Genomic DNA, 11341 nt, shown 5'->3' with positions numbered 1-11341 from the left:
TCCGATAATGTCATGTGAAAGATATTATTTTCGAACAGAAACACACTTCATGCACTTACACACGCATACACACCATATCGTCTTTCATGGCAATAATGCAAGGCTGTTGAACACACTGTGTATAGAGGCTTGGGAATGTGTTGCAGCTATCAAAGTCCTCAAAAACAACCCATGACTTGAAAGGCTTTTGTGAGTTTGCATTAAATAAGAAGTAAACATCATGAAGAAGCCCTGTTGAATTTAGGGCACTGATGACTTTATTTTGACAGTCATGATTACAGCCTCTTGATTTCTTTCCTTTTGAAACGGAGGATTAACTAAAATTATGTTCCTTGATAGCCACCGTGCCTTTGGCTTCTCCCGGAGTTGAACCGTTATCACAGACAGGCAGAGTGTGACGCTCACGGCGTCTGCATAACTGGGTCGGCTGTAGGCACCTCTGTGGACACGCCTCGGGGGGGTTTTGCCCCGGCACAGGTGAAAGCAAGCCGGCGCTGGCTAGCCGACCGCGCCACGCGACAAGGATTTAACGCGGCGGAGCAAAGGTCAGGCCTCGGGTTTGTGTGCCGGCCAGCCTGCGAAAGGCTCGACCATCGGGGAGGAATTTCAAGGTCGCGCTCCACACCTCCTGCTTTGACAGCTAGCAGGAGAGAGGGAGGGAGGGAGGAGAGGAGGGGAGTCAGGGAGAAGAGGAGCTCGGCTGGCAGCCTGAAATGAGAGGAGCGAGCGTAAATAAGGATAGGATCACCTCTATTCCCCAGGCCTCGGGTTGGGACAAGACACGACAAGGTTACCAAGGTTACGCTTGCGAGCGTCACATGAGACCGGGTGGAAGGACACGGGGTGTCACTCGTGGGGTGTGTGAGTGTCTGCACACCATCCGCAGTCCCGCTCGTGTTAGAGCAGCATTAGCAGGACGGGCCGGGAACACGGGCTAAAAGTGACTCAGACCGCAGGCAGGCACGGCTCAATGAGAAACACACATGAAAGACTCAACAGTCATTTATTGCTATTAAACTTAAAAATCATCACCCAGAACGAAATTCCAGGCCATAAAACAAAAATAAATAAATAAATAAATAAAACAAGGAAAAAATGGGCACTGTAGAATGACACCAAGAGGTTGGGAGAAAAAAAAATATCTTAGCATAGACTTATCGTCATATTCATTAGAAAAGAACCATTGCATGACAGAGAACACTGTTTCTGAGCCCCAAAAAATGACAAATAATCACCGGGCAGAGTAGCATTTACAGGGACACGCTCTACCCGCACGACTACCAGGAGTTTCCTCAAACTACAGGTCTAACACTACCTACCTTCTGTCATACTGAGCATTCTAATTCAGTAGCAATCTCATTTAAAGAGAAATTAACACATTGTGCTTAGTGTTGGCACAGCACGGTCTCCACTGGCACAGGCTCACAGGCTGGGGGAGGAGGCTGGAGGTTCTACAACACTAATGTGGCAGTTCAATGGTTCTTATCAGACAAAAAGCAAAGCTGTGCAGTTAGTGCTTTGAGGAACACATTTCCATGCCCTTGAGAGTGTTTAATACATTAAAAAAACTAATATACATATTACTAAGTAACAGAAGTGACTATGTATAGTTTAAAATATTAAATTAGTAGTGTAAACTGAAACACATTTAAATAAAATAAATAGTATAAATAAATTCAAGTATTTTTGCAGTCATTTCCTCTGTCCGCAGACAGTGCACAAGGTTAAAGGACTATCTAGGCATGCACAAACAAATGGTGTCGACTGCTGAATTTCTGCAGGAAGGCATATCAAGTAGGACATTCAATGAGGTTGGGTTTGGCTCGTTACTCTGGCTAAGAAGCCAGCTTGCGGAATAACAAGGGAAGATTTACTGTCTCTTCAGAGTGACCAAGGAAACAAGTCGTGCATGGACCTGTGAGCACCGTGACAAACATGTCCACCTCTTCCTGCTCCTTCAGCGTGTCCGTTTCCTGGTCAGCACTGCACAAAACTAAAGTTATAGTGAAACAAAGATTAAGGGGTGCATAATGCAAAACCTAGTGAAATTATTTCATGCCAAAAAGGCATCAAACATTTGCAAATATTATAAGCAGTGTAAAAAGAAAAACAGCATTTTAAGTTTTGTCTCTAACAAAGGGCGACACACTAAACCCTTTCCACCTACATTTCACTGATGCATTCACTGTTGGAGCTGAAATTAATCTGCAGTCCTGGACATAAATCCATAACATTGGCTCATATTTTACAGTATCAGTTAGAGAAATAACTGTGGAGCAAACAGCTATGTTACAGCAGATCCAGAGGGTCCGGACTGAGCTTGAGGCAGGAACTGCTTCATCGTCTGAATCTGATGCTCCGAGCCCCAAGCTAACAAGATGGACTAGCAAATCCTGTTTCATATGCCCCGGCTCCTCGCGGGGGAGAGAGATGGGGGTGTGTGGGGAGGGTGGGGGAGGGGACGGAGGCGTCTGGTCTCCTTCTGCGTCTCCCGGCGGGCGGTGAAGCGTCTCAGAAGTGGCCCATGCGGGCGGTGAAGAGGCTGCGTGAGCGGGCCGAGGGCCGGCCGCGGCCCAAGCCCGGGGAAGGCCACTTGACGATGAACTGGGAGGTCACTGGCAGCAGATACCTGCACAGACGGAGACAGGAAGAGGGTCTGGTGGAGTTGGACAGGAGACGTGGGGGGCCAGGATTAGAGCCACAGAGGTCGCCTAAGGAGACCAGGCCACATTAACCTGGCCTTGCAATCTGACACACCACACAAAGCGGCTCTCCACTGCTCCTGGAACACCCCCCCCCCCCTCCCCGGACCCATACTGTCCGACATCGGTTAGGACTCCCTCTCCGCCCCACCGGGCTCACTCCACACCCTCTGCTCCCACCTGATCCCTTCTTGTAAATGTTGTCTGTTCTTAACGATGACTGACACTTCACATTTTAACTCGGGCTGCTAACACGGGTTTGACAGATGGCTGAAGGAAGCTGTTTATTGTAGACACTGCTTAAATCTGATAGGGGCAGGATGTCCGAGAGTGGATGTGGGCTAAGATAATTAGGGCCTGGAATTAGACAAGGAGGTTAACCATTTGAGACACCAAATGACCCACATAGGATAACTGTAGAGTGAGCACCCTGTCCACAACACTGTTCATTAATGAGAACATTTGCACAGTTCATTAATTAACTGCAGGTAACAGTTAACACAATACCTTACCCTAAACAAATGACCTATTCTTGGTAGTGCTCTGCTACCCCCCAAAAACATATATATGTATATATACCTGTCTTTTAAAACTGTAGAATAACCCTTGGATTTGTAGGTGTAACATGGTGCTTGTGACAGTCTTCCCTGTACAATATCCCCAGGACAAATTAGCTATGCTGCTTCGTCTAAGTATACTAAAAAAGATCTGCTCTAAGGGCTTCTGCTGCTCTGCCGCCATACCCAGGAGACTTGTGAAAAGTCAAATTAACTTCATTTAGTTCTAGAAGAATGTCCTTGAAACTGCTCAAGTGTACCGCTGGTGCTTGTCAAGCAGATATCTTAGAATGTAGATTAACTACCCGGTACCGTCAGCCCGTTCAACAGCGTACTGTAATGAAAGGGGGAAAAAAGAACTCTTATTTTACATTACATGCTCTCTTAGAACTAAAATGTTACAGGATCGTGGAAATGGCCACACATGAACTACATTCACACGTGAACATAAGCACAATCCTGAGGCCCTCTTCGCTTATCCATTCACGATCTTTCGTCGTGGCCTTTTTGATTAAAGCTTTGGAACTCGGCTTGCATTTCTTGGTGGTTTTATTAGCAAGCCTTCGACAGAGTCGTGCTCAGGATTCAGTGCTGGGGTTGGGGTTTCACCTCATCACCATATTCCCTGCTATATTCTGTTGAGCTTGGTCAACAAAAGCAAATGTCATAGGAATATGAAATTCAAATACGATCATATATGGACAAGAGTGCTTCTCCTTCTAAATAATTCACTGAGGAAGTTATGTCCATATGAGGAAGCCTTTAGAGGGACTCCATCACTCAGAGTCCAATCAGGCTGCAGGCGGTGTTTAATTGGACCTCTGTAACGCTTCCACCAGGTCTTTAGCTTTTGATCATTCAGAAGTTCTTAGAAAAACCTGCCAGCGCAAAGCCCCCTGGGAGCAAGCAGCTGTCTAAGTGTGGTTCCTTTCCAGAATGTGTGGGCCTTACTAATTATACACAATCACTCAGAGATCTGCACACATCTCCAGTCAGTTTGAATGTTCAAAGGGTGCGTTCAATAACCCAAATGTCATGCTGTGCTGTAAAACATCTTGTGGAAATTGGACCTGCCCCTCCTTGAGTCAGCACAGTTACTCCTGCGTGAACAGGCAGAAGGTTCCGTCATCCATATAAAAAGTTTATATCATCGTCCTGAAAGTTTGTCATTTTTGTGATGGTTAACGTTCTCGGACAATAAAAATGAATTGACTTAATCTAAAGCTTTAAGAGCGTCCTTTAGATTCGGTTAGCACTGAAGTAAAAGAGTGAGGAGACTTTGTCATCTCCTCTGTGACTTTAGCTGGCTGAGATCAGGTAGTATGGGCTGGGTACTTTTCGAATGGCCCTTGACATGGTGGAGAAAGGTGTTCAAGAGAGTGTCACTGCAACCCTGATGGCTCTTGACCCTGTGCCTCTCCACTGGCCGAGAGTGGCGGGTGGAGGTGGATGGAGAGGACAGGCAGCGTATGGGTGCAGGTAGGGGGGCCAGACACATGCCAGAGAGGAGGATGAGTCGTGGGGTTGGGGGGTGGGGGAGGTGGGGATGGGGATGGAGGGGGGGTCACCAGCAATATGGTGCCTCACTCATACTCAGACATCATTTTCCTAACGAGCCAAAGCATACGCTGGCTGCCTGGAAGGTCTAATCCGTCACCCCCTGCTCCGTTCTGCCACCGAGCCTGCAATGAGCCATGAGGCATGTCCTGGGAAAGATATGGAAGTGAGTGTCATGCACCATGCCGTGAAACTGTTGCGATTCACCGTGACGAATGGGTGGGTGCTTGTTGCCGTGGTAAGCGGAAGGGGGACGGAGAACGGCTGGCTGGTGTCCTTGGGAAACTGCGTTCTTACAGTCGTCGCAACCCCCCCCCCCCAGGACGGCGCGTTCGGAGACGGCGAGCGGCAGGAGGGGCAAGCGGGTGCGTGAGGGCAGGTGGCCGACGTCTGGGCAGACCGGAGGAATGGGGATTAGTCCGGGATTGAGAGGACAGAGACCTGCTTCAAGGAGCGAGAGGGTAGAAGAAGACGGGGTGGAGCCACGGGACGAGACCGGTCCGGCAGCCGAGGGAGAGCTTCGCCAGGGTCCGCGGGTCAACACAGAGAGACAGGGTCACAGTTTAATGGAGGAGGACAGGTCTACTACCTTTGGGCCCTGCCCACACAAACCTTGAACAAGCTGGTTTTAGGTGTTCCTAAATTTCAAGTTATATCGTTTGGGACTGGTTGTCACCGATTTTACCTTTTCAATAGCAATGTAGCAGATATTGATAACAAAACACTTAAAACATCTGTCACCAGTCTGAGGTGTTCAAGATGTTTTGGTGAATTACTGAATTTACATTATCCAGTAAAAATGCTAAATGTTTACATTATTATGTCCCTTATTATAACGTATAGTATCTCAGCCCAGAACTTGAACCTGAGACATCAGTATATAAGATTTCACGAAAGCCAAAGGTTAATAATTGATTAATGTAGTAACACTGATAAATGTCACTTGCTTTCTGCACTGAATTGTTAGGAATGGGCAGTAAATTCTGTGTAGTGTGGGCAGGCCCCTTGATGTAGATTGAGTACACTGTACCAAAAGTACTGGCTGGAATGACCCAGAGTGCTTAAGAAATAAATGTATTTAAAAAAAATACCTATTTCATGTAAACACTCTAAATACATTAAGTAATCCAGATTGCATCTGGATTACAGCACAACTCCCATCAGCCCTGGGGCTTTTAGAGAGATGTTTAGGCAGATGTTGCTGAAATCCCATGCAAGTGCTTCATTCAGCTAGAATGAAACGAGTGAAATGTGAAATTATCGTGTCCATTGCACGATGGCCTACGCAGTCCTGCGATGTGCCTACACAACATGTCTACAAACTCCTGTGCTCGCACGCGCGGACATAATCTTCTGAATATTCTGCAGCTATGAATCATGGGAAGAAGGCTCTACACAAGCTCCCAGTATCATTTAGCTCTGGCTCACCTCTCTTATAATTGAATTAAGATGGGCCTCAGGGGGGCCACTAACCTACGCAATAATCTGAGGGTCATTCTTTGCTTTTGGCTCCTTCCCCCGCGCCTCTGAAAAGTCAAACGTGCCCCTAGCTGGCGACCTCCTACTGAACTATGGGGAACGGACTACACAGGGGACACGGAGTCAGACAGATGGAGCGGAGGAGTGGGGGCGGGGCTGGGGGAGGGCGGGGCAGGGGGAGGGGCTACCTGGTGTCGTCCCAGTCGGGACCGAGGCCGGCCAGCGAGCCGCGGGAGTCGGACACAAACTTGTAGACGACGAGCAGGCAGTCGCGGCACAGCTGCACCACACGCTGGCAACACTGAAGCTCGTGGGTGGACACCACCTCACCGCTCTTACAGAAGATGTTCTCCCACGATGACCTACTGGAGGAGCACACACACACACACACACACACACACACACACACACACACACACACACACACACACACACACACACACACACACACACACACACACACACACACACAGGCACGCACGCACACACACACGATAAGATATCGACGGCAAAAAAAAAAAAAAACCTAAATAAATCTAAAGAACTAAAAAAGCGCTAAACAGAGTCCAGTTGGCTCCCTGGGTGTCCCGACTGGCCCGGCACCCTGGAGTCTGGGTGTCAGAAAACTCAAAGGGTCGTGATGCTGTACACAGGCTGCCTGAAAGGGAAAACATTGAGCGAAAATAAAGTCGTTTCTTTTCAAAGTCGCTGGACGACAGCAGAGATTGCGTTTGATTGTGGAGATGAAGGCGTATAATGGCCGGGGATCTGAGCGTACATTACAGGCGAGGAGGCCTTCACAATGACCCCCTGCTGGGCACTCCTCCGAGTGCTAGCTGCCCACGGACCTCCTTCACACGCCGGGCCCTGATTAAATGGCAGCAGCGTGGGGCGCTTAGCGCCATCACTAATCCCCCCGGGCCGCAGACACTCATCAAGTTGAAAGAAACCTGGGCGGTAACACTTCACTGTGTCTGTCAATTATGTGTGTGCATGTGTGGCAAAAAACCCCCTGCAGAACCCCTGCCCGGCCGCCCAGACAAGGCATGAATAGAGAGACGGAGGTGGTCTGAGCGTCATCAGGCCAGATAAGAGGTGTTTTCGGCAGGTACTTCTGGGAGATGTATTAATTACAAACGTGTGGGATTTTGTGTACACCTCGAAGTCGATGTAAAAGGTCACAGAAGGATTGTATAAACTGCCCTGTTAACCACCAGATGAGCTGACCACTAAACTTTAAGGGATTTTCTACCTCGATACCTTGGGATTTGTTAACTAGCTTTTTCATTTTTTTTAAGTTGTTTGCAATAGAAGGTGTGCGTATATTTCTTTTTGAGCCTCCCTGGGATGTTAGGCTTGCTAATGATCTCCCTCTTCATCTCCACTGTCCTTACATACCAACGAGAGAGCTTTGCTAAAAGATATACCGTGCAATGTCACGTCTTTTGTAAGTCAACAGTTTACCCAGAGCACTGCCTGGTACCCTTTACCAAGTGTGCTGCCTCATATGGAGGGGCCCACCACAGTCTCTAGTACCTCATATGGAGGGGCCCTTATCTATAGCCCACCTCATATTGAGGGGTCCTTATCTACAGCCCACCTCATATGGAGGGGCCCTTATCTTTCTTTCTTTTCTTTTTTTTTCATTTTGTCAATTGTGATTTTTACACCCCAATCGAAATTTGTCCTCCGCTTTTAACCCATCTGTGCAGTCAGAACACACACACACACACTAGTGATTACTAGGGGGCTGTGGATCAAACGTACCCAGAGCGGTGGGCAGCCCTAGCCCTAGCCCGGGGAGCAGTTGGGGTTAGGTGCCTTGCTCAAGGGCACCTCAGTCATGGCCTGTCTGGGAATCGAACCCACGACCCTCCGGTCACAAGACCAGTTCCCTAACCACCAGGCCATGACTACAGCCCAGCTCATATGGAGGGGCCCTTATCTACAGCCCAGCTCATATGGAGGGGCCCTTATCTACAGCCCAGCTCATATGAAGGGGCCCTTATCTACAGCCCATCTCATATTGAGGGGTCCTTATCTACAGCCCACCTCATATGGAGGGGTCCTTATCTACAGCCCACCTCATATGAAGGGGCCCTTATCTACAGCCCACCTCATATGGAGGGGCCCTTATCTACAGCCCAGCTCATATGAAGGGGCCCTTATCTACAGCCCAGCTCATATGAAGGGGCCCTTATCTACAGCCCAGCTCATATGAAGGGGCCCTTATCTACAGCCCAGCTCATATGAAGGGGCCCTTATCTATAGCCCACCTCATATGGAGGGGCCCTTATCTATAGCCCACCTCATATGGAGGGGCCCTTATCTACAGCCCACCTCATATGGAGGGGCCCTTATCTATAGCCCAGCTCATATGGAGGTCTCTTTACTAAGAGCTCTGTCTGGCATGGCACGCCCTTCATACTGCATTGTGTGGAGGGTCCCTTACCCTGTATTGAGTGAACTCTGGAGGGTCCCTTACCCAGAATGCTGCCTTGTACTGAGGGTCTCTTACCCAGAATGCTGCCTTGTACTGAGGGTCTCTTACCCAGGATCGAGTGAACTGCTTCGTATGGAGAACAGAGATGTTTAAAAGTCCATGTCACAAACCCTAAGTCTTTAGACTAGAGTCCATGTCAAGTCTCAGTTCAATAACAGGATAAGCTTAGGGACAGGAAATGGAAAATAACCATTTCAGGTGCCTTATGAAGCTTTATGTGGTCATTCCAGTGTCTTTAATTTGTTTCCCCACATTCATTACACACTGCCTTACTTCAGTTATGTCCAAGGATTTTAAACTCCCTATAGCCAAAGGCTACACGTACGATACTCCAGCCAAACCCATGGCAACACATATATTTGTTCACATCTTGTTTGTTCCATACTGCCTCGTACGGAGGGTCCCATACCCAGAGTGCTGCCTCGTACGGAGGGTCCCTTACCCAGAGTGCTGCCTCGTACGGAGGGTCCCTTACCCAGAGTGCTGCCTCGTACGGAGGGTCCCTTACCCAGTGTGCTGCCTCGTACGGAGGGTCCCTTACCCAGAGTGCTGCCTCGTACGGAGGGTCCCTTACCCAGAGTGCTGCCTCGTACGGAGGGTCCCTTACCCAGAGTGCTGCCTCGTACGGAGGGTCCCTTACCCAGAGTGCTGCCTCCTACGGAGGGTCCCTTACCCAGAGTGCTGCCTCCTACGGAGGGTCCCTTACCCAGAGTGCTGCCTCCTACGGAGGGTCCCTTACCCAGAGTGCTGCCTCCTACGGAGGGTCCCTTACCCAGAGTGCTGCCTCGTACGGAGGGTCCCTTACCCAGAGTGCTGCCTCGTACGGAGGGTCCCTTACCCAGAGTGCTGTCTCGTACGGAGGGTCCCTTACCCAGAGTGCTGCCTCGTACGGAGGGTCCCTTACCCAGAGTGCTGCCTCGTACGGAGGGTCCCTTACCCAGAGTGCTGCCTCGTACGGAGGGTCCCTTACCCAGAGCTGCAGAAACAGTTCCACAGGCCTTGGCCATGACTCCACAGGAGGCGGGTGAAGACGCGGGAGAAGAGGCGGGCCATGCGCAGGCTGTCGACGTCGGCCTCACGCCAGATCCTCTGCAGCGCCGAGCGAACGTTGGTGCGCACGATGTCTAGAACCTGCACGATCGGCGGGGAAGACGTGAAGATTGAACAGGCCCACGATATCCACGGTGGTCATAAACTAATGACTAAAGCTGGGCTTTGAACTCAAAACTTTTTCTCCTTGGCCAGTGAGTGATGTGAAGGCTCGCAGCATGCGGGACTTGAACGTGGGCATAACGGAGCTAACAAGATTACAGTGAGAGGGAGGGAGAAGAGACACACAGTGACTGCCTGGAATGTCGGCCTCTGGCTGGGAGGAATCTGATTGGTGGTTATCAGTCATGTGACACTCAAAGGTGTGCCAGTTTTAATGACCCTGTCTGGGATGGCATAAACTCTCAAGCTTGCACTAACGATCATGTGGCATATGACAATTCCTGCAGTAAGAGAAGCTTCATTAAGCCACTCTGATCCCACTGTACAGACTTCACTGAGCTCAGTGATACCGAGTCATCCACACAGTCATATTTAGAACCAGCTTGCCAACCTCCTCTGCAACTAGCAATTACGTTTTTCCGCTTTTACAATCTTGTGCCCAGTTGTGTAAGTATTTGAGGGCTTTGGCGTGATGGTCAGGACCCAAGGAGCTCTGAAGAACGTCCGTCTCTTCTACAAGCTGCATTTTAATCTGGCACCACCAAAGAAGCGAAGTGCATTTTGAGCATTCCACAAGTCCTACCACAAACCACGAGCCCTCCGCAGCCCACCATTAAAGCTGCTTTGTTTTTCAGGCCGTCAGCACAATGAGTTGAGAAACAGGCCGGGCACATGACTGAGGATCACTGGACCTTAAGGCACAAATCCTGAGTCCCGGGGGCCTTGGAAGCCTTCCTGAACAACACAGCTAGGCACCGTGGGCCGGACCTGGAAGAATTCACCACCTTGCTTATCCTTTGCAGCGTGGCCCAAAGCTCGGGTCCAATCTCACAGCGCTGCTCACTTGTGCCACGCCAAGGAAATACCCATCTATCCAAGAACTGCTGCTTCATTATTTACGGCTGGGTGTTACGGTGAGGAAAATGAAGCCGTTTCACTTTTGGACACGACAGGAGAATAGTGCACGCCAGGCCCATCTGGCAGCCAATTGTAAGGAGCCAGAACGGTGCTGCAATGATCCGACAGTGAAAGGGGTGAGGGCAGCTGTTACTTAGCAACACAGCGGTGCAGGATACTTACACCAATAATGCTCTCAAATCCTGATAAAAACATAAGAGGACTCAAACCCCCTGCCCCTGTATTTAAAACATTTTACAGTCTGTTTGAAATTATTATTAATTTTGTATAAAGTATGAAAACAAAATGAATAAGTCATCCTGTTTAAGAATTCCCACGCCTCTTTAAAGCTCAGGAGACAGCCGTTATAACTGACAGAAATAATATACTGATCATGGTAATCCAAAGTAATATCACAATCAGGCAATGCAATC

General features: G+C 49.2%; 1 protein-coding gene across 1 annotated transcript in view; it reads right to left on the bottom strand.

The window, feature by feature from the left end:
* Nucleotides 1-987: 987 nt before the first annotated feature.
* Nucleotides 988-11341, bottom strand: part of ttll7 (tubulin tyrosine ligase-like family, member 7) — a 31159-nt gene continuing 20805 nt past the window's right edge. Inside the window, exons 11-13 of the mRNA XM_077024129.1 lie at nt 9769-9929; nt 6484-6657; nt 988-2629 (exon numbers count right to left, since the gene is read on the bottom strand). Of these exons, the coding sequence (XP_076880244.1) occupies nt 2512-2629; nt 6484-6657; nt 9769-9929 (453 nt within the window). The 3' untranslated portion in view covers nt 988-2511. The remainder of the gene's footprint in view (nt 2630-6483; nt 6658-9768; nt 9930-11341) is intronic.

Source organism: Brachyhypopomus gauderio, chromosome 12 (assembly GCF_052324685.1).
Source record: "Brachyhypopomus gauderio isolate BG-103 chromosome 12, BGAUD_0.2, whole genome shotgun sequence".
Taxonomy (NCBI): Eukaryota; Metazoa; Chordata; class Actinopteri; order Gymnotiformes; family Hypopomidae; genus Brachyhypopomus; species Brachyhypopomus gauderio.
Note: the sequence above shows the minus strand (reverse complement) of the source record. Positions and strands in the feature narration are given on the sequence as shown.